The sequence below is a fragment of the Parambassis ranga genome, chromosome 4 (genome assembly GCF_900634625.1).
Source record: "Parambassis ranga chromosome 4, fParRan2.1, whole genome shotgun sequence".
NCBI lineage: Eukaryota > Metazoa > Chordata > Actinopteri > Ambassidae > Parambassis > Parambassis ranga.
The window spans coordinates 16,913,681-16,937,653 of NC_041025.1; the positions used below are offsets into that span (position 1 = coordinate 16,913,681).

The following is a 23,973-nucleotide window of genomic DNA, read 5'->3' on the forward strand; positions in this document are numbered from 1 at the left end:
TTTACTGTAGCTGACACACTGTAAATGCAACAAAACCAGTTCAAAGCCCCAAAGAAAGACACAAAGATTAGATTAGATTAACATTAGTCATAGATGACAAAGTGAAAAACATGGTATGGACATTTCTCCTGCTGGTATTGGGACAACTCTTGTTTTGTTTTTTATTATTTAGTCAGTGTGAGATGAAGATGTGGCAAAAAAAAATGGTTCAAATTGACATTATCGTGCCAATTTGCAGAATAATTCTCACAGTATGTCGCAAAAATGTGTTTATTTGTTGTTGTTGCTGATGTTCCACAAACATCGGCTACATGCAGGATGTCACATGAGGTCATATCCTTCGTATGTTTTGGGTTTCAGATATCTACTGAGCTTAAGATTGAATGTTGTACAAAGAACAAAAATTGATGCAATGCAATACTAAAAATTCTTGATTTTCTTTCCAAAGATTTTTCACCACACTTATTAAAAATAGAGCAACAGAGAGAGAATTAAAGGTTTAATTTCAGCCTGTGTTCAGTTCTGTCAGATGTGCTTTATTGCAGCAGAAGTGGACTTTAAATGGTGATGATAATAATATTAGAGGTTGGATTCTATCTGTATATATGAGATGTACATTTCTATTGTGTGCATAAAGTCTAAAGATTTAGTTATAATGTCTGGTTTTTGAATTATCCAAGGGCTGGTGTGTCTTTTTCTACTTTTTTGGTACTGTGTTACAATCAGTTGTCTACGTTTGATTTGTACTGTCTGTTGGATTTATTTGTACTCTGGCTTTTTTGCTATAGAATCTTTATTTGGGCATTTATTTCATAGTTTGAATCAGTTATTGCAAAGTTATGATCGGAGCACTCAGATCAAACAAAATGTTGAATGAAGTCTCTGCAAGCAGACGTATGTCTCGGCTTTTTTCTCTTTGTCTCTCTCTCTTCATTTGTATCAAACGGAGACTCTTTAACACAAGAAGGGAATTCAGCTGTGGCATGTTTGGCACCTCATTCAGAAAGTCAGCTGACATTCTGTCCTGTCCGATCATCCGATGTCTACATTTCTTTTAAAGAGAGAGAGAGCTCTTTTTGGCATCCATGTAAAATGAACATGTCACTGGTGAGCAGACTGTGCATTGTTGTGCAATATCGGCAACCTGTTGTAGAAATGAATATATTGCTGCTCAGAGCGTTTCAGTCTCAACTGTATCATAACTGCACCTTAATACAGAAAGTTCCATTTAAAGACGTGCAAAGTGTAAATGCTACTATTGCTTGTCTTCTATGCTACAGTTTTGCCCTCGTATTGTAATACAGGCAGTGGATTTTAATGCTGAAACCTCTATGCTCTTATACAGGTACAATGTATACCCACTGTTCACAGTTAGCATTGGCCTCTGATTCACTTCCTGTATCACATCAGAAAGCATTATATTCAATTCAGGATTTTTCGTTTGATGTGCTTTATGATTTGCAGCTCTCACCCTTCAGCAAGAGGCTCACCTGATGCATACGTTTTTTTTTTAATTTGTGCTTTTTGATTTTTGTATTTTATAAGTTATTTTTTATTTATTTAAATTCTTTTCTCCCTGAGGATTGTGTTTCAAATTTATCTTGATTTCTTTCTTTTCAATAAATGTTCTTAAAGCAAGCCGACTGCATGTCTACAAGTGATTTGTTGCACAGGACAAAAATGGGATAATTGATGGGAGTAAATTATACAGAGAATGGTAAACGAGATGCCAGAAATATATAGAATTTATTTATATTATTTAAATAGGTTTTGTACCTGGTAGATGTGATATGGTCAAAAACAGGTGAAAGTGAATCACATCTAAAACCAAAGAAGTGATCACACAATTTAAAAATCAATACCTGAAATGTTCACAAAGAGATAGGACTCCATGTACAGGATGTGCTAAACAAAACAACAGACGTGTATTAACAGGGACTTTGACCCGGGCCTCAACAAGACGGAGGAGCACAAAAGGAGGAAGGTGAGGGAAGATGGGGGAAGATACCATCATCTGTACAAGCTTCCAGGCTGATGTCATGCATCCTCTAATATTTAAAGGTAAATGAAGGTAAAGTGTCAGGGTAATGTTAAGAACTGAACATTGAGTGTCCTCTTCACATTGACTGCAGTTATTTTGTTGCCTTTGTGGATCACTGCATGGCAGCAGTCAGCTGTAGTCAACCACTGACATTCAGCTGCCCCCTCTGTTATGTAAAGTCCATCCTGAACAGGTTAATGTCACCGTTAGTTGATTTTCTGGGCCCATTTAGTGAAGTTTTTACTGACATACTGAAGTTTTGCTTGTCTGCCCCCTGGTGGCTAGGAGGATGTACTATGTGTACAAAGCATAGCAGCCAGGATTAAGCTGAAATGTTTGGTCCATCCAAACTAAATGCTCCAACTAGATGGAGGATTCACCACCTTCTTATATATATATATATATATATATATATATATATATACATATACATATATATATATATATATATACATATACATATACATATATATATATACATATACATATACACATATATATATATATATATACCACTGCAATTTAAAGTGCATTTGAGTGTTTTTTTTCTTCCAAATGATCTTTTTATCTATTACAGAAATAAGTATAAATTTTAAAATACAAATTCACAGATTGACTTACTTACATTGGCTCCTCTCATCTGTCTTGGGTTTTGAGTGTATGGTCTCAGATTGAAAAGTTCAAAAGTCTTTAAACCTGTAAAGAAAAAGAAAATAACACCAAATGCTGGATTAAAATCAGTAGCACATGACTCCCAGCCTCCTCCAAACTATGCAATGGAGTAGATGTCATAGTGATCCTCAAGTGATGACACCATAAAACCACTTTGGGTTCAGCTTTGTCTGATAAAGGTCATCAGCAGGGACCAGCATCTTTCTTGGTTATTATCTGTATTTTGTGTTTTCTATTCTTGCTATGATTTAAAAGTGGTGAGTGCTTTTTAACAAAACACTCCTGGCTGGGTTGACAGATTTACGCTGTGAATATAACAGGACACCCTGAACAAGGACATTTTGTCTGTTTTACTAATGGTAGTAAAGGTCAAATTTTACCTTGTAAATTACAATCATTTGTTACCATTGTTACATTTCTATGTCTATAGAAAAAGCATCACTACAACAAAGAGCTTCAGCGATGCCTTTATGTTTAATAATAAATGTAGTAAATCTAAGTACTAGTACGGGATAAGTTTAATATTGATGTGGGGGTAACTACTCTAACCCACAATGTATCAAAAATGTTAGTAGAAATGGAAGCGTATCACATTTTGTCGTCAACTTTAGAGGCAGAGTGAGGGCTCTCCTTTTTCTTCCCTCTTTGTAGGACGACGGCTATTTTTGTTCCGCTGGTTCCGCCCTCTGTGTGTAGCGCTAGCATCCTTCGGCTAGCTACTTAGCTGGTAACCTGACAAACACTTTCCCTGTTAGAACTTCTGTCTTCTGTGCCACTCTGTTGTTTTTTTTCACCGTCCACAAAGATACGGTCGACGTGGTCTTCACGTTTGTTTCAGGCTTGAATAAGATGGTCGTTTTGACAGACGATAACCATGAAGAACAGGATTATATGTGAGTGAAAATTACGAGTCTGTCACATTAGCCTGCTAGTTAGCATCATCCAGGATTACAACTCAGTTCAGCTTTAGTTTCGGGAGGTTTCTCCCGTTTTACCTGAAATCCTGTCAGGTTGTCTAAACATCGACTAAACTGAACAAGCCAGGTGCCAGTTCTTCTAACAGAAACAGAGCTTTTAACTGGCAGTAAACCTCTGTCCTCGTCAGCCGTTTAGCATCTGTCTCGCAGACCTGCTTGTGTTTGTTGCCGTGGGATCTTTAAATGACTACAATTTAATCACGTCAATAATTCCAATAAAACAATCGCTCATATCAAAATATGTCCCTATTCCTTACTATGTATAAAAAACGTAAACACTAAGCTTAAAAATATGTGTAAGAAACCTTATATTTTATTAAACACTGTTGTGTTTTACAGAAGCGCCCTTTATCCGAAGGTTTTCTTTACAAGATTTTGGACACGCCCAACTGAACCAGGCAAAGCTGACTTCATGTTATGTTGTTGATAACCTGCACGATTCAGGCTAAATATGGCATCAGTTTGGCAAGTTGGCAACTGTCAGGCAGCGAAGGCGGTCCTCAAACGCAACACCCACTGACCTACATCTGAGGCTGCAGCGGGATGTGCTGCTCCAGATAAATGTACTGCAGAGAGCGTTAAAGGAAATATCCCTTAGCTGCTACTTAATTAGTTGGATTGCTGCTAGGCAATTATGTGTATTACATAACATATTATTATTTATGTTATAAGATTTGAATAATATATCATATCATATATAATAATATATGATTATAGGATATAAAATAAAATTATGTGTAATAAACTGTTATTCATTGAAATAAATGAAAATTAGGTCACTACATTTCTTTTTCTTTTTTTTGGTGCTTAGCTAGACTTGAGCTGTGAATTGGGTTCACACCAAATTCTTAAGACTGAATGCTTTGCTTTTCTCTTAATTTGAATTTGTGAAAGCCCGACAACAGGGATTTATTTTATGCAATGTTTAATAAAAGACTTAAAAAAAAACAGCTTAACTGATCTCTCTATATGTTTTCTCAGCCTGATTGAGGAGCGTAAGTGCACCTCACTGCCCAGCTCTCCTGCCAAGCGAGTGTCTCCTACCAAAAAGAAGCAGTTTTTTATCCACCAAGCCATCCGCAACTCTGACCTCACTCCCCGGGCGAAAGGCAAGAAGAGCCTCCGCCGACAGGAGAACAGTAAGCTCTCATTACACATGATCCAATTTATAAGATGCTGTAATCTAGTACAGCTTGAACAATGCTGGAAAAAAGCTTTTAAAGTGGAATTTTAATCAGTAATTAAAAGTTTAATATTATAAAGCTGCTACTGCTTGGATTAGCCCCATTCTCTCTCTGCTCTCCTTCTCTGCAAATCAGCACGCTTTCTTGCTAATCTTCTTGAGAAGGATGAGTGCACCAAAGATGATGTGGAGTTCTGCAGTACCCCAGCTATCCCATCAATCTTCACTGAAGCCTGCGCCAATGAAAACTACATAGAGGTACACATCAGTCTTCTTCATCAGTGACTTGAGTGCAGATGTCACATCTTTGTTAGCATTACTACGCTTCAATGAAAGATACCAGCCCTGTTTGTAGTAAGTCATGCAGTTTATGGAAGCTCATTAAAGTTTTTGCACGTCCTACATGTGGTCTTTTGAACGCTCAGACTTATGATATCTGTTGTGCTGTTGTTTCAGCCATGGAATGACTTCATGAATTGCTCTGGTGAGGAGCAGGAGAGGCTGCTGTGTCTGTTGGAGCAGGAGGAGGCCAAAAAGAAAAACACTAACAGGCTTCTCAAGGACCAGAGGAATGGTAAGGAAAGGCTCAGTCAGTGTTTTATTTGAAGCCTGTTGTGCTGGTGGTCACTGGTTTCTTTCTGTCACAGTAAATCCTGCCTTCACTGCTCAGGACTGCTTTCAGAGAATTGATCGCCGGCTGCGAGCGACTCTGAAACGGAAAAAAGTCCCCATGGTGAGTGTCAGCTTGTCTCAAGTCTCTCTGTGCTTAGAATGCAAACACTGCTTCTGCTTCAGGTTGTATGCACATAGTAGCTGTGTATATATTAGGGATGTCCCGATCAGGTCACGTGATCAGATCGGGACATCCCTAGTATATATACAGTAAGTCAAGACATCTTAAAATCGTCACACTTCATCTTCTGTCTGCTTTTTTTTAGGGAACACTGGAATATCTTGAGGAAAACCTTCTGAGCTTCTTCAACGCTCACCCTCACTCAGTTTACACAACCAACCTCACCAGCAGGTAAACTAATAATAATGTTCCTCTCAGGCTGCTTCATCCTCCACATCTTACCAGTGCCTGAAATAAAGCACTTTTAAAGCAGCCTTTAATATTTGAGTTACACACTTTTATCCCTTCAGCTTTGACTGGATTGCATCATTGCACTCGGATTACATTAAATCTTTGAGAAGTGAGGTTGGTGCAGCAAAAACAAAACAAACAAAAACAAGAGGCAAAGATTCCCCACAAAAGCATAAAAATACTTAGAATCAAGTTGATGATGAATGACTGTGGAGAGAGAAAAGTTCATGTTCCTGTTATTTGTGTTCAGCTTTGAGAGGCTGCTGCTTCACGCCATCTGCCAGTATATGGACCTTGTCTCTGCAAGTGAGTGGAAATTATACACACCACATATATACCAGACATTTGGGTCATATTAGTCACCTCTTCATTGTGTTGGAACATCCTTTTTTATATATTTTTAATTGTGTAATTGTGTAATTTGGAACACTATGTATTGGAACACTATGTATTTTCATATTATTGATGGGTCCCTGTTTACATAATCCTAGCCTGGTTGCACTCACAAAACCAGTTTACTCTGTTGCAGTCACATGAAAGTGATCAAAGTCTGTTTGTTGGACCTCCAGGCACCGACTACAACGGGTCACGTCAGACCGAAGTGGTAAACAAACAAGAGAAGTTTCTGCCTCCTCAGCTGCTGCTGTCTGCCTACCTGGAGCAGAGTTGAGACCAAGAAAATGCCATGACCTCTGCAAGAGGCTCCACTGCAGGCCAGGAGCTCAAAGAAATGTAGATATGATACGCAGTTTGTACGCTTTGTATGTAAAATCCAAGCAAGCAAACAATGCTGAGAAGATACCTGCTTCAGTTTCCTCTGGCTGGTTTCTGTCCTAAAAATGTCCATTCATGTAGTCCATAAACAAATCAGTGCAGTGTGCAAACAGAGGGAAACATATCAAACATCAACATACGCATAATCTTATTAACTGTAGGTTTGTTAGCATGCACGCAGCCCTGCAGACTGTGCTCCTGCATCGTCCTCAGGCAAAATGTTCACGTTTCCTACCCAGCTGCTGACGACCTCAAAGCAGTTTTTATGACATCTGTGTGCAACAAATCATGAATTCATTTATGTACTGTAAATCCTTACAGCACAAGATTAAAGGTGTAGTGTGGAACTTTTTCATATAGCATCTAGTATAGCATTTGTTACATCCAAGCCCCTTTCCTAATTGTTTTGGCACAGTTATTCTACCCATTGTTTGGGTAGAATAAATGTAATCACTACATCGGTATTAACAGTGTTTATGTAATTTCTCTCACTGCCAGAAGAGGGAGACAAACATTTTGCTCAACTTTAAACAACCTATAATTAAGCTCCTAATCACACTGTATCTAGTAGCTATGCAGCTGCAGAAACCTTAGGAAACACAGTAGGAGGCTGATGCCTAAAAAAAATGGTGGAAAATTTCTCATGAGAGCTCTGAGGTCAGCAGTTCTCTTCAACCTGTAGTGACAATAGATGTCAGTGTGTCACTGAATGCATCACTGCCTATAGGATTGGCCTGTAGGATTTATGTAAGTAGTGGGGTATGAAGCATGATTACTAGTAATCTCTCTATATGCACAGATGCATTACTCATCATAGGTTGAGAAGTCGCTGTCAGTTTTCCTTACACTTTATTATGTAGAAGCAGATGGAAGCTGACACTTCCTCTGCACTGGATGTTTCAGTGAGCATTTGACAAAAGATGCACTTAAAGTTTTATCAGTAATACTGTCTTCATTAACCAAGTAATCACTGCAAAAAGAATGTGTAACGACTTCAGCCACTGCCGCCTAAACCAGAATAAGTCCAGTGGAGACGTCATATTCAGAGGTCTACACAAGGTGTCAGGTGATACTCGAAGATAAGGAACATTACCATCGTCTCTGTACTTTTAAATGTATTCAAGCACAGTGCTCACTCAGTTTACTTCTAAAGTCTCGTTCATACATCAAGTGGTTATGTGGTTTAAAGGTACAGTATACTGTATGTGCAGTAGAAGCTGAGAGAAAAGGTTTTTTGACGGTTGCCTGCTGAGTTTGACTCTCAGGTATGTTTCATCTCAATATTAATATTTACCTGAAAAAAGCACTTCTGCCTTATAAAAACCACTTTCTATGTTTTTTCTGTATGTATATTTCTACATTTGTACTTGACTGGATTTTAGGAAACTTATTTCCTGGTTATTTAAAAAAAAAGTACAACTTATCCACGGTTTGTTTTTTTTTTTAAACTGTCTTCGGCAGTGTAACAAAACTTGTCGGTGCATTTTTGTCAACAACCAAAGTTTGTTGCATATGTTGTGTGAAACTCAGGCTTCTCACTCACTGAATGTCAGGTAGTGATTTCACATGGTGTCATGTTCTGTGTGTTTACTTGGTGACATGTTTTAAGGATTATGTTGACTTAAGCTCCTCGGGGGCAATGCCAACTTTTTAATATGTAGATGTTGTGCTTTAAATATTAAACATACTTAATGACTTGTGCCAATATTTGGATTGAAGCCTAAAAATACAGCTTTATACATAGACTGTTGTGTATAGATGATATGTGCATATTTATAATTACTGCATCTATTAAAACTAATTAAAATACTGTTTCCTGCTTTCTCATTTCATCATGTGCTGTATTTTAAACGCTGAGAGGCACATCTGACAAAACAGTGTTAAACTCTAACTTTTGCAACCTCCACTTCAAAAAGAAAGGGCAGCATAAAAAGTAGCAAAATATTTATATATATATTATTTATTATAATACATATTATTGAATACTAAAAGGCTAATAGCATCTTCAATAAAAAAAATGTATGTTCTGACATTGTCCACTAGATGGCAGCATAGTACCAAGAAACAACAGTGGGTGTTTATGAACATTAACCTTTTGGATCTAGATGTTTTTGACATATTGTTGTTGATTTGTTTTTTCACAGGTGGTAAAGGGGACTCTTGTAAATACAGTAAAAGAGTTGGATGAATTGGTGATTGGCAGTATGCTAATTATATCAGCTCTTTGATTTAGTAGAGGTCAAATTATATTCTCAAAAATTTGCAAAAAAACTTCTGAGAGATCTAAGTCTTAAAATGTTGATAAAAGAAAAAATGTGTAGGTCATACTGTGGCGCAGCACTTAGAGCTAACCAACAGTATGTAGTCCTAAAGGAGTTTGGCTGTAAAATATATATAACATAGGTTTATGATGTCAGATATTGGAATGCATGGCTGATCTCTAAACATAAAGTACAAACAGATTTTTATTTGCATATTCAACAATCAGTCAAACAGCCATAACTGTCAAAATGTACAGAAAAACAGGAACACTGAAAAAGTTTGTTGAAAGCGCCTAAAAAACTGCAGTCGTGTCACTTTTTTTTTTTTTTTTTTAGTGGCTCTACCATCATCATGGCCGTACAGTTCCTGTATCAGACACACCCTGCGCTGGCAGTAGTTCGTTTAGACTGCATCAGTCATCTTTAATTATTTTGGTGTCGTGTGAAATTGGGGCTGTCATCACCACTGAGGCGCATTTGATTTGAATTTCATCTCTCACTGTGTAATGAGCACACTTCTCCCCTGGATTCTGTTTCATCTGATGAGGCAGATGGAGGATCACCTTTCTGTTTTAAATATCTCCAGCTCTTTATTTCAGTTAACAGCTGCAGCCAGATACCAACCGGTCAGCACTCACAGGTCCTTTTTTTTTTTTTTTTTTTTTCCTGGAGGGGAATCAGACATGATGTGGCCAGAGGCTTTGGAAAGCTGTCAACAAATTCAGTTAGTGTATTTGCTTGTGGCTGGGTGGCATATTTTCTTTACTTGTGTAGTGAAAGTGTGCATTTTTCAGCACACAGTTTGGTCTGGCTGAACGTTCAAGCACTCCCTATCTCGTCCTAGCAGGTTTCACCCCCATTCAAACCCTCAACAATGGGCCGTTAACTAGTCCTGCACAGGGCCCTGGTACAGTTTCTGCTTGTTAACTGACCAACATGAGGGAATCTTTATCATGTGAGCTCCTCCAAGATCCATCCACAGAGGTCATGAGCACATAAAAACACAGATTCCCCACCAAAACAGCAGCAGAAGTGAAGAAGCCACTCGCAGGGGAGTGGCGAAACATCTTCAAATAAATAAATGAATAAATATAGTTGCCTTGATTTAAACTCCTGGACACGTACCAGCGCTTTCAAACGTATTATCAGTGGGTGTCCTTGTGCTTCACAGACAGGCTGTGACATCAGGAGTTTTTGAGAAGGAAAGTGTTTAAATGTGAACATAACAGCAGCATTAAGGACTCCATCACTGCTGAGAGGTCACACAATCCACAGTTTATCGTTAATAATTGACGTATCTCACGCTATAACTCGTTCATTCAGGTGAATGCACGTTCTCTGAAAGTAAAACTCTGGTTAAAGCAAGTAAGCGTGAGTTCCCATGAATTACATCAGACACTGTAACTGCTCCATTTTTCTAAATGACTCTTGTGAAACTTAAAATGAAACTGAGTCACTGAGTTATATTAGAAATCAGCATCATAAATCAGCAGGAGCTGGTTCAGTTCAATCATGTGAGCTGAGCTGTGCCTTACTGTAAAGATTAATGCAGTTTATACACCAACAGCCCTCGACCAACGGACTGTCACAATTTATCATAAAACAAGAAGTGTTTGGGGGCAAAACTGGAAACTCTTATGAAGATGAGCCTGTTTACCCTGAACAACCCAAGCTATGATGGTGAAATTCAAATGACTTCTTATGGCTGGAACATGCAAAAGGATCAAATACATAAATATAACTCTAACCCTGCAACCTGGCTGGTCACATTATGTGTTAATGCACAGATTATGTTGCTGTTTAGTGTGTTGTTTTTGCTTCATGTCAGTTATTTCTGAGTGAAAGGGAGAAGCAGTGTTGGATGTATTATGCATATGCAATTTCCAACATTAGAATAAAAGCAAGAGAAGCTGTCAAATAAATTCATATTATTTCCGTAGATTCCAAGTAGATTTGAACTGTTTTAGAATGTATATAACTACAATGTGTATTGATAATTCACCAAAGATACTGCTAATGTTGACCTACATATTTTAACATGTGCTACATTTAGTCTTAATTCAGTGATTTATGCTTTAAATACTCACTATAAGGCTTGTTTTTAAAGGGTTTTGGCTGTTTCTGCTCTCACACTAACTATACCAGTGTAAAGTGTGTTTGCATCATCTGCGCAGGCTCCGTGCAGCACCTCTCTGCCCCGCTCCCAGCCCGTTTTACAGTTCACACCCTCGCACTTTACCAACATCCCCTGCTGCGGGCGGTGGGGGTGCACGGGGGGCTGGCCCCTGCTGATTCAGAGGTTAGGAATTTGCATCTGATTGCTGTTTGTCAACCAATGATCTGACTGTGCAGGCCGGAGACTCTCTCCACGCCTCTCTCTCTCTCTCTCTCTCTCTCTCTCTCTCTGTCCGTGTGTCTGTCTGTCTCAAAGCGACGCTCCAACTCTGAAAACACAATTACACGCGAGAGCCGAGTGCGTGGATATCATGCAGTCACATGAAACCACTTTATTTCTAGCCGATAAACACACCAACCACCTCTCCTCTTCCTCGTTTTGGTGCGTGTGATCAGGGGTGGAGGGGACTCGGAGGGTCCAGCAGCAGCAGCAGCAGAGTCGGGGAAAACAGGAATGTTTCTTCCGGTTCCAAAGAGTGTGAAAACCGAACGGAAGCCGATGTGGTAAGTTGTCTTTATTTTGTTTCCCCTCTTTTGCTTCATGTGTGTCTGCGCTGTCTTTGGAATAATGTCTCGCGTTTGTGGCTTCCTTATTTGTCTCCTGCTTCTGTTTGGCTCGACACTTTTTTTTTTTTAATCGATACATTATCAAATCGTTTGATCGATTCTCTTTTGCGAATGGACGCAACCCCGTAGCTCTCTGAACGACTAATGTTGGATTGCAAGTTTACAAAACATCTTGTTTATCATTTCTGTACAATATTTAGGTGTGTTTTAACCGAATACAGTCTGTAAAAATAATAAAAGTTAGCATGTTTTAAGCTAGCAGGTTCGTCTTTAATGCTATTAGTGGCCGTTAAAATGTATTCGGCTGAGGTTCTAACCATTAATATGATTTACTGGAACTGTCACAACCTTAAAACTATATTTTCTCAAGCTACCTTATATAATATTAAACTTATTACATTCAGTAATCTACAAACATATTTACTGTTTAATTTCGGACAAAGTTGCTAATTTAAAGGGATTTTGCTCAGACAGTGGTGGCGCCTCCTGTACAAATTGAACCCACCATTTTTTTTTTACAACGCCATTAAACATCCACTATATGATTGTGTAACATAACTACATCCTCTTGCCCCTTAAGTTAGATATAAAGCTAGTGCATGTGACTGCATCTGGTGCCTGGCAAGAAAGTTTGTCCCTGCCAAAATGTCAGGCTGGGATTCACAGCTGAGGGCTGAAGGTGGCTTTTATGAATGAATTGGAACCTTGTGGGTTTGTTTTGTTGCACACTTTATGCAGTACAATGAATAAGGTGGTAATAATGAGGTAGAGGAGGGTAGGTAATTGAGGTGATTTCACACTGGTGACAATATTAGTGTGGGAAACAAGGGTGGAGTGTTATAGGAGGTGGATAAAAGGAGTCTGTCAGCATCTTTTAGTTGCTGAGATCAAGACTAAGTCAAGTCAAAACATTCACAAGACACGTCCAGCATGTCAGAGGAGCCATACGGACACAATGAGCCACCTTCATCACTACAACGGGCCGGTGGGAAACTTCTCCGCATATAGTATTGTAAGCCATGATGTCAACGGACATGTTAAAAGAGGGGAAGTGAATAGTTCATCCTAAACGAATCTCTATAGGTGTACTGTTATTTTTTGTTATTACGGTCTACTCGGCTACATATGAAGCTGACAGGCCTCACAGCTGCAACCAAAACTGACAGGCATTTGGTTTATGGATAGTGTTAAAGTGTCTCACCGTGTTGTGGGGGTGGGGGAGTACAAGCACAGGAAGCAGGTTTCATTTTAAAGCCACATATGGAGAGGTGAAGTCCTACCCCCTTCTGCTGGATGCTGTGGTGCATCAGAAGAATCATGTATGCTACCTGAATTGTATGAAGAAATATAATCATAAGGATTTATCAAAAAGTGTGTCCAAACTATCAACATTACACTGTGAGAGTCTAGATAGGATAACCGCCTAAAATTGGAGTGTGAAACGGCAACACTTTTCACTATCAATGGTTGCCATCTTGCTGATGTAGTAGAAGCGGAGGGACCAGCAGCACATTTTTAAACTTGTGAAAATAGCTACAGTGGAAGATTGTTTTTGAATAGAAGCCATCAATGTGTTTTAAATTAGGGGTGTGTAAGGATCTGTGAGGCGTATGCAGCAGCTAGAACTGGGAGCTTGGTAAATTAGCCAGTTAAATATCAGTGTTCATGTCTGGTAAAGTGTATAGTTTACTGTGTTTGATTTTAAACAACACTAACTTTACTAAAATGCACAGAACAAAGGAGTCTGACCTCTTACCCACTATATAGAGCCCCATATATTGTGTTTGTTATTTTGTTGCTCTGTCCAAATGTGTTGTGAGAATCATTAAACCCTTTTTAGTGCACTCAATGTGTCCCACATGTATCATGAAAAGTATTGTACGGGCGCAGTGCACATTAGTAATTTGTACCATCATGCCTTGTGCTCAATATTTATTTATCTGGCTGTGATTTGTCACATTTTAATTATACGAGTAGAAAATAGATGTAACACCACTGAGAAAATCATTTGAGTTGTGTCTAATGCATTTGTCGTTTTCCACTATATAGTCCCCTACAACCAACTCCCCTTGTAGTGATTAAGGCGTACACAGTAAACAAAGGAGAGTTAGTTGTATATTTTCGGTTTGGGCACAAAAGAAACTGGATCTCATTCATATACTTAAAGAGAATATGAATGAGACAATTTAGTCCAACCTAAGCAGCCTGACTTTGCCTGTTTTTAGTGCTTTGACCTTTGACATATACTCAGAAAACAACGACAAAGTCTGTTTTCATCATCCTGGTCTCTTTTAAGTATGTTAGAACAGAATAGGAACTTTATTGTCATTGTACAATAAAGAGTTGCACAACAAAACTGGGTTTGTTTCAGGGGCCATCATACCAAGATGACGATGATTACTGCATGAACATATTGTCCCAAACTGCGTCTTTATGTGGTTTAGCTGAGATGAGGAGGAACAGGGTTATGAAATGATTGTTTTCGTGTGATGAAAGTTTTGTTTTAACATAACCCTGTCTTGGACATATTGGTGGTTTATTGGCAGAGATTTTGAAACCTGAAAATGTGAACCAAGGTTTGTACACGTGACATAAAGATAGAGGCCGGGGTGGTTTTTTTTAATGTCTAATTTAGATTTCTTTTAATTAGGGCAAGAACATTCTTGCACCAAATCTTTTCATGTTGCCCTCATGCACTGATTGTCTTCCATGTCAGAATGCATGTTGTTTCTTTTTCTGAAGTTGTGGTTTACAGATACAAAGAAAGTGTTAGGTGCTAAATTGCAGAACCTGGGCCCTATCTGATGAGAGACTTCCTGGCCCTTGTCTCACTTACACCCTACCATGCTTCAATCGCCTTAGAAAAATTGCCACAGTAATCTGGTCCTATCTGGCATATGGTACTCTCTGTCCAGCACTGCCTACTACACCAGTGACAGAAATACTGCTGCAACAAGCATATGGGGGTGGGGGGGAATTTACGTTGTGATTGGCCCATGGTGGATTAGAAACGTATGGCCGGTGATCAAGTTCAGGTCTTAAAAAGTCCTCCTCTAGCTTTTGCATAATGACTGCAATACTTGTTATGAAATAGGCTTTAAATGAAGATGTTTGCTTTTCCTTATGATTTAAGGAATTGGCTTAGAAGCTCCTGTCCTCAACCATGTTGAAGTAGAGGCAAATCTTGACCGGATACATTTATGTAAGAATTTGCATATTGTAGGATTATTGGTATTAAACCACCCCAAGTAAAGGCCCTGTTAGTTACAAAGTAAAGCATTCTGAGGTAAAACAAATGTCTACATTCAGGCTTTAAAAAGGAACTTTGACTGATCCAGGTAATCTGTCGATTTACATTATAAGTGCATATTCATTTATTTTAAAGACGTTAAAGTACAGACCTGACATCATCATTTGCGAGTAAATGATATTTTTCCTGGTTCCAGCTTCCTCTATTAGGCAGGAGCTGCTTAATTTTTCCTCATTGCTAATTGAATGTCATTTTTATGAACCAATCATAATTAAGATTACCTTGGCATTTGCAGCACTGCAGTTTAGAAGCTAAAGTAATGGCGTTTTAAATAAAATACTACATATTTTTATGTTCAGTCTGGTGAAATTAAGTGAACCTATAAAATAAAATCCCATTCCAAGCTTAATATTGTGCTGCTCTGTCTGCTCACAGCTCTGGTTTCTGGTGATGTGTCTGCTGATATTGTGCAATCTTTGTTCCCCAGAGCACATTTGGCCCGACTTTCTAATCTTGACATGTGAACTGGTCCCTTCTGGCCTCCTGTCTAATCAAGTATTTGGGGTAATGTGTATTGAAACAATCTCATGTTCTGTTCACATGAGGTTATGAGGTTCTTGTGCATTAGTTGAAATCATTAGCCCCAGTGTTCCATTTGTTGGCCGAGAAGTTGGCAGTGGTTTTTCAGTTTGCTCAATGTACATATTTAGTAGGCAGGAATCCACACAGCTTTCTGTCATCCTCTGATCTCAGCCCAAGGGTATTTGAAGAACAAGTGTAATATGTAAAATATCTGTGAAGTGTGCTTCCAAGCATCGCGGATGAGTCTGTGACAGTCTAATTCAGCTTGTTTTTATGTGTACAATATTGCCACAAGTCAGGAGAAGCTTTACACAACCCCTTGAGCAAATGCATGCAACCACTCAACTGGTTAGTGGCCATGAATTAATGACAGACAAACATGCACAGACAAGACAGACAGGTCTGACCCCTGTTTGTTGTCTTATTATCAAACTATAATCCCCTACTGGGTTGTAAAGGCTGTTATTTATGTTGTCACTCCATGCAAATCTGCCTTCAAGGCTTAAGGGTGTGGGCTTTGGCTTAAGGCCTACATTGTGCTACTTGTTTCAACAATAACCCACCTGTAAATATCAGCCTGGATTGTATAACACCAAACATGAGTGCTGTCTGCACACCGCAAGTGGGAGGCAGTGTGGCTTGGCTGCCTTTCAGCTGTTCTTGTGCCAAAAGCTACTTTTCTGACAGCCTGTACGACACGTGGGGCTTAAACTCTGTTATCCAGCCAAAAAACGCAGAAACAAACTTGCAAGTTACTTCATTCCTCAGGCTGGAGCCCAGCCCAGCAGGGATTCCCCCATGGTGACGCAGGTGAAAAGAAAGGTCTGAGGTTTGGGGATGCCCTGCAGTTCCTAAACCAGACTGCTTGGACAGTTGCAGGCTTAGTGTATGTGTATGCTGTCAAGCTGATACAGGGTTCAGTGCCAGCAAGCGTGATCTACTCTGCTACTTGTCTGCCTGGATACCAGCCCACAGCTGCAACATACTGACATGTCCATCAAACTTGTGGCATTTGCATTTTATATTTGTGTCAGCTGGTACCTGGCAACCCACCCAAGTCATCAAGAACTAATTTAATCAGATCCATATTTCATGTGAGCAGATAAAGCTGCCAGTTTTTATTAGGCTGAAACTTTAATCCGTATCTGACCTGGAAGTGACATTACGGTTTTGGATATCTTTTGTATTTCATGCATAGAACTCTTTATCTAAGATTTCCACTCATCCATTGCCTCTACACAGACAAAAGACTTGATTGTGAAAGATCACAATGAAGTGACGCGACCGCACAGTCACCATATAAACCAACAAGTTAATCCAGTTTTCATGCCATTCAATGAAAAATGCAAACCCCCTACTCCACCTCTCCTGCACTAGACACTAGTGCAACACAACACTGCACAACACTGACATAAACACAACATTACTTTCCATGTGCCCCCTCTTCTGTAATTCCTGCAACTTTTTGACGCTGGTTTGTCACACGGGCAAAAAATATAAATGCACTACATTTGCAAACTAATTGCTATGTAAAAATGGTCATGTTTAATTGTCACAGTGGGAATATCCAGTATGTCTTTAAGACAGTGAGCCATGTGAGCGTTACTGGGGTTTCTGTGTTGCATTACTGCTGTTCTGTTTCCAAGTGAAAACATCATGCAAACAGACATTTTGTATTTATTAGAGCAAACGCAGGACTCTGTAGATCATACATATCGGAACAACAGCTGCCACAAATCACTTTTAGCCTTGCTTGCTTGCACAGTTTAATCCTGTTGCTTGATAGATGGCCACAGACGTCTCTACTGAGAAGTAGATCACTGGATTATTTTTGCTATATGCCCACTTAATTTATGGCATAGCTGGAGCTAATCAGATTTGGCTTGCTGTATTGCTTCAGCTTGCTAGAAGAGGTCAGTGGAAAATGCGTGACCAGCCTGTGCAACACTTCCTCAATGATCTTGTTGTTGGTGAACTAGAGCTCAATGGAGCCTGTGTTATTGCCTTACGAGGTAATGCTGCAAGGAATGTGAGAGAAGGAGGCATAATCAAGACCAGCACCACTGACCGACTTCTTGCTTTTATGCTTTTTTTGTTTGTTTGTTTGTTTTTTAATTTAGAAATGATCATGAACAGCTACTGTTAGACTGCTTCTCTCAGAGTTCATTTAAATACTAACCAGTTTAGCTTAATGCTACAAAGTTATTTGAAAATGTATAATCATCACAAGTCAAAATATATACAAAATGCACACATTCTAAAAAGTAAAGCAAAATTAATCTACAATTTGACTTGTATACAAAGTTTCATAATGCAACCTAAAAAGAATATATTCAGCTCTGACAGATTGTAAGCTCTGTTGTTACCAGAAGAAGAGCTCACAGAAGTATTTGCATGCTAAAAGACCAATGTCCGGTGTCAATCAAACATATAAATATGAGAAATGGAGGCAGTGCACATTAGAGAAAGAAGAAATGTTAAAGGAATGTTTTTGTTGATAACATCAGCGCAAAGCCTGTTCTACTGCTGACATAGAAGTATAGTATAGACTAATACACAATGCACGACAACAGCACAGAGTGATAATCTGACATATTTCAGTCTGCCCATAAAGTGTACATTGATGGCAGTTGTGATAGACATCTTCTGTGGGTTACAAATCTGTTAAGAGTTTTATTCAGAACAGGTGTAGCATGCGACCTAATTTGATAAAGAACAATACAGCAAGTGCCAAACCTAAAATGAAACCGCCTGAATCAAAGAAACGCATTATAGCAGGGCCTGCACAGGTTTTAGCATTAGGTACCAGAGATGGGTGGATTGGCACTTTAAGAATCTGATTCTCTGATTTTTTTTTTCTTTTCAGTCAAGCAGAACAGACAGACATTCATTTTAATAGTTTCATGTCTCACAAAACCTCGCCCAGCTCATCTCAAACGGCATAGCTTTATCAAGCAACCAATGGTTTGTACTCTCGGTACGTGAAAAAGTTTGTAAGTTTTGTATTCCAAATGTTGAAGTGCAAGATAAAAAGCTGCACTGAGGTTGGTGCATGAAAACAAAACTTCACCATGAGGAAAAACCCTGAGTATATTAACGCTTTCTCACTACACCACACATGACAAGAGCATTTGTGCCTGTGTGAATTGTACACCCAGTGCTTCATTATTAGATAATAGGTTCTTAGGGAAAAAAGGCTGCAAAGATGAATTCCTTCACATACTGTATACTGAAGGATTTTGGTGTTAGAAGGCATTGCTGCTCTTTGTAGAGTATTTTTCACGCTATGCATGTAGCCATTATACATGTGTATGTAAGAGCATTTATGTGACGCCATGTAGGTCTCTTTATCTTGTTGGAATTAGACCCTTAGCTCTCAGTCTTATCACTCTGTCCTGTTTGCTCAGACCTTGCAATCTTCCACCTCTCAAATGTGGGTTTAAAAAGAGGATTAACCCATTAGCTCTCATCGTTTCTGCTTTATCCTTCATTTAGCCAACTGCCAAAGTTCCTGTGCCAGTGGCTCCTCCCTTCCATGCCCTCCCCACATGGGCTCCTGCCACCCAGCAGGTGGTCTCCCTTTAGCCAATTAAGGTGTTAAATGAGCCCTAAGGGTCTTACAGTGTGCTGTGCAACTGGAGGGATCCTTTTTTTTATACTGCAATGTGTGACAATTTTTAAATCCCACGGGAGGAAATAAACTCGCTTCAGTCCACTGCGTGAAACAAGAGTTGAGGAGTCAGAATTGAAATGATATGTGATATATGAGGTAATCATAGTTTTTACTAAATGGATTTTAATGTTGAAACATTACTAATTCAAAATATAATGGCAATATCACCACATTATAATGCATTATGATTAAAGTGTTTTAGGTAAGTGAGTAAATGTCACTACTGCCACTGGCTAACAGGAGGATGGCTGAAACTGATTCTCCCAGTTTAACCCTCCTGTTTCCAAACTTTGTCATAAAATGCAAATAAGTCTTAAAATGTAAACTAAAGCAGGGGTGGGTGTGGGGTGTCAGTCAGCAGTGTAGAAGCAAAAAGGAAATCAAATATAAGAGACCCTTAAACTATGTTTTTTTGCTTCTCTTCTTTCTATGTTTGCAAGAAGAACGAAGAAAGAAGTGAGATGTGTGACCATACACGATAATATATAGGCTGTTAACAGGTAACTTTACATTTGTTTTATTGGTCTTTAGTAGAAGAAGCCATGTAGTGACATGGAGGCAAGCTGTAATGGTGTAGTCTGCACAGAGGGCCAAAGCAAGGGGAAAAGATGCCATTACAAATTTACTCTTAAAAAGCATTCACAAAAATGGCAATGCGCTGTTAGTATTTCCTCAGCTAGAAGAGCCCTTTAATCCACATATGGTAATTGTTACAGGCAGGTGAGGAGCAGAGGTGCTGTAAACTAGTGTTTTGACTGTCAAAAAAGGACTGGGTATGAGACCTGCTTGGTCCGGAGCCATAGACGCTCGCTTTCAGAATTTGTTGGTTATGAAACTGTTTTTGTACAAAGCGCAGAATTTCCAAATAATAGCAAGTGATAACGAAATAAAAATGTTTAATGGTGATTTCCCACCTTGGCCACACTATTTAGTGAATCAAGCAGGGTATTTTTTTAAAGGATTTAGCCCTGGCAACTGCTTCACTGCTAGTTTCACAGAGAGGTTATCAGTTATACTACAATGTTTTTTACTCTAATCAATGTCATTAATGTGTGAGAATGTAATACCTGGATGTTCTCATGTTCTCATATTTCACAAAAAACCTTTGTAGGGGAGAGCCTGAGAATATGTTGTCTACGAATCAATACAGAACTCAAAAAAGACACTATAAGGAAGCATAGTGTGGCAAAATATTTTAGGTGACTTGATTGCCAGGCACAAGATTTTCTAAATGCACCAGAAATATTCTTGTTACATATGCAAGAGTAAGAAATGTTTTCTGTCACAGTTATCATAGTTATTAAACATGAATGTAGCATTAGCAATCAGTTGACAGATGAGATCAGCTGCTGTAGTTTGAATAAAAGTGAATAAAATCCTGCAGGTTTTAGTCATAATTGAAAAGACTATAACACAGACTGCACACTTTTCAATAACATTACATGTGATTTTGACTACATGGATACAGTTCATCTAGTCACCAGAGTATTTTCTCATTTTGTCAACTTGTACAAAAACCTTTATAAGCATCCCACATGCCTCGTTTTGGGGAAGTGGTAAGAACATGTATAGTGGCGCAATGTAATTTGCACCATCTAGCATATAGGAAATCATGATGATCAACAGTGGCATGAAACAAAGAGACCACTTCTGCTTCCCTCTGCACAGGAAGAGTCAACAGAAGTGCTTTGTTGTAATCACTTCTGTCTCCAAAATTACATACATGACACATGGGGAGTGATGGTGTCAGAGGCAGAATAGCGCCTGGCACAAACATGACATTGTGTGACTGTGATCATTTGAGTGTGACCACTCAAGATGTTGAGTAATGGGTCTGTAAATAATGTAGTCTCAACATGTGCATGCACTGTTCTCAAGTAAATTTGCCTATGTCACTTAATGCAAAATTACTGGATAGCCCAGAGTTGTCAGCAGTAGTCTTTGGTGTCTTTACTGCCAAAGCCTACTGACGTTTTGTTCTGTCATTTCTGCAAGTAGAGCAGAGACAAGTTGTTCCTGTCAGACCCGATCCAGTTAGGTAAGATGCTTTAATCCTGCTTATACTAGTGCTATTCTCAATCTGACAACTGCAGGTTTTCAGTTGTGCCTCTATTACCCTCGAAGAATGCAATGAATCAATATTGAATATCTGTCGGCAGCCTCGCTGCATCTGCTCTGTCAGTTGTCACTTCCTTCACCATCTGAAGCAACACGCAGGTTTCACAGCTCTTGTTTCCTTACACAACATGCCTCTAACATATATGCAGCCATAGAATAGGGTGGCTTAAGGGGTTTTCCTGTGGCTCTCTGTTGGTTCCAGCTAAATAGATTTGTGCCAACACACCGTTTTGAGCCTTTGAAGTACATTTTGTGAATTAGACCACCTCTAAGCTCCTCTCCTCTAAGACATGCACCTCTATCACAGTCATTGTAACAAGCAAATGCTAGAAAGACGTGTGGTACAAATAGTTAAATTCATTTTAATGTAATTATTTTCTACTATTAGGAACAAATCACTGACCAATTTAATGTGCACAATTCCTCACCTATTTGAGGATTACAAATATTCTAAATATAAATGGATCTAGAGTTGGGTCTTTAGTGTTTAGTTATTTGGACCTGTTATTGAGTGAGTTACTGATTGAAAACACCTCTCAGTTGGGACATCTGTGTAAATGATAACCATGATGTTTGTAGGTGTTGCCTCTTGTCTCATTGTGTATTCACAACTATGTAAACAAAATATATGGAAAATAGTTCATTTTCCTGTGGATGGAAGCTTCACTATTTCAGTTGCCAGCCAAGAAGTTGCCCATCCTTTTTGTTCATCTGAACATGCCTACATTAAACCACTGTAGTGTCTTCCAGTACCTAAAACCTTACATGGTTAGTACAATTTAAACTGTCAGTTATAAAACAAAATCTTTCATGCTTTCACTGTGAGTGTATCCAGAGAATAAGTACATTGCCAAACTTTGAATGATCGGAATGTACAGGAGGGGGACAGGTGGTGGTTACAGAGGTCTGTCTCTTCATGTATTAGTCATCATAGCTGAATGAGTAGTAGCTTACAGTCACCAATGCCTCCTGTCCAACAGTCCAACACCTACACTTAGTTTAATTTCCCCACATGCAGTTAACTTTGTGTGCAGCTCTTTTTTTTTACATTTTGAGCGTATTCTGGGTAAATGGGGAATCATTGTCTCTACTGTGTTAGACGACAGGAAACAGACATATAGTAGAGACTGTTTTGCATACCTCAGCACTTGTTGGAGCAGGTATATACGAGAAGTGTTCCAACTTACACTTCAAGTAAAAACTCCCCACTGCGTCCCTAATATACAATGAAACATTTAAGAGGGGAAATAAACCCATCAAAATTTAACTTAACTTCAAACCAAGCAGGTAAAGAATGTAAAAGTTCTTCCACTGATTTCACACTTATTAAAGCATTCCATCCTGTGTTAGCCACTTATAGTGTGAAATTGAGCAGTTTCTCCTCTGTCACATTATCCTAACTCAAGATTTGACATGGCCGCTCTGCCTCCCCATGCTCTGTATTAATTGCTGCGGTTGTTTGCTCTTCTGTAACTCACAAAGTTTTACCGGTCTTAGGTCAAGTGGTTGATACACATGAATTCTAAAAATGATTAATCAAGTTCCTCAAATAATCTGCTAGACTTTTCTTGCAGTATCATCCATTAACTTCATTTATATGAAAATGTTTAAAAATCTGTGGCTTGCAAAACTGGAAAAAGCCACAGTGTAAGGGTAACAACAACATCACAACACACAAGAGTGTGCACTTTTGCAAAAAAAAGATGGAATGATATTTTTTAAAAAGACATTCTGTCTGATCTGACTGTACTGAAGTGAACAGACAATGAGGAAGTAGCAGTCTGACACTATGCTGTTCTTTCTCTTCCTCAGGTCTTTGTAGTGTGTTGGTGAAGTTTTGCACTCCCACCTTCACTTCCACTGCTTGTGCCCCATCGAACACTGTGTGACTCATTACTGCTACCAGCTTTGATTTCAATCTCCACTGCAGGAAAACTTCAGAACTGCAGCCAACCTCTGAGTGCATGTCTCAGAGCTCATACAAATCCACCTCTTTTGCCCCCCTCTACTCCTCAAGGACCTGCACATTTACATAACCATAACATATAAACCTTTGGCCAGTTGCTAGTTGCTTCATCACTGGCACGGTTGGCAATTGCTCCCCCTTGGAAAAAAACTTCAACTGTTGTCCCCCTGACCAGCCCCCAACTGTATTCCTTCAGTGGGGGAGAAAGGGGAGGAAGGCCCGCAAATTGCTGTGTCTCTTTCCCTTGAAATGAAGCTGCAGGCTGTCATGGAGAACCTGCACAGGCAGCAGAGGGCCAAGCTGCTCATGGAGCAGCAGCTACAACAGCAAGCCGCCAGCCAACACACTCAGGTCCGCACAGGTGGAGGGGATGAACCAATGGGTAGCCCAGCCCCTGAGACAGAGCAGGCCCAGATCGCAGCACTAGCAGCCATGCGTGCTGCAGCAGCGGGGCTGCAGAGGGTGTCAGACAGCCCCATGTCAGAGCGCAGCAGTGGTGGTGAGGATGACGGTGATGATGAAAATGATGAAGGGGAGGAGCAATACAAGGATATGATGGGGTCAGATGAGGAGGAGCAGATGTAAGTATTGATTTTTCAGTTTTCCAGAAACTTAAATTATGTAAATCTGTTTTAAACGGTACAAAACTG

At 39.3% G+C, this 23,973-nt stretch overlaps 2 protein-coding genes across 4 annotated transcripts in view; both read left to right on the plus strand.

The window, feature by feature from the left end:
* Positions 1-3,418: 3,418 nt before the first annotated feature.
* Positions 3,419-8,427, plus strand: r3hdm4 (R3H domain containing 4). Its single transcript, XM_028404794.1, has 8 exons — positions 3,419-3,606; positions 4,672-4,829; positions 5,010-5,131; positions 5,330-5,447; positions 5,521-5,606; positions 5,812-5,897; positions 6,208-6,263; positions 6,527-8,427. Exons 1-8 carry the CDS (start codon positions 3,563-3,565, stop codon positions 6,625-6,627), a joined length of 771 nt encoding a protein of 256 aa, XP_028260595.1. The 5' UTR covers positions 3,419-3,562; the 3' UTR covers positions 6,628-8,427.
* Positions 8,428-11,372: 2,945 nt separating this feature from the next.
* Positions 11,373-23,973, plus strand: part of arid3a (AT-rich interactive domain 3A) — a 35,795-nt gene continuing 23,194 nt past the window's right edge. The window contains exons 1-3 of one of the 3 annotated variants that reach the window (XM_028403403.1): positions 11,373-11,671; positions 19,683-19,739; positions 23,170-23,904. In XM_028403403.1, the coding sequence (XP_028259204.1) occupies positions 23,573-23,904 (332 nt within the window). In that variant the 5' untranslated portion in view covers positions 11,373-11,671; positions 19,683-19,739; positions 23,170-23,572. The remainder of the gene's footprint in view (positions 11,672-19,682; positions 19,740-23,169; positions 23,905-23,973) is intronic. The other 2 variants (XM_028403405.1, XM_028403404.1) reach the window with 2 other exon arrangements.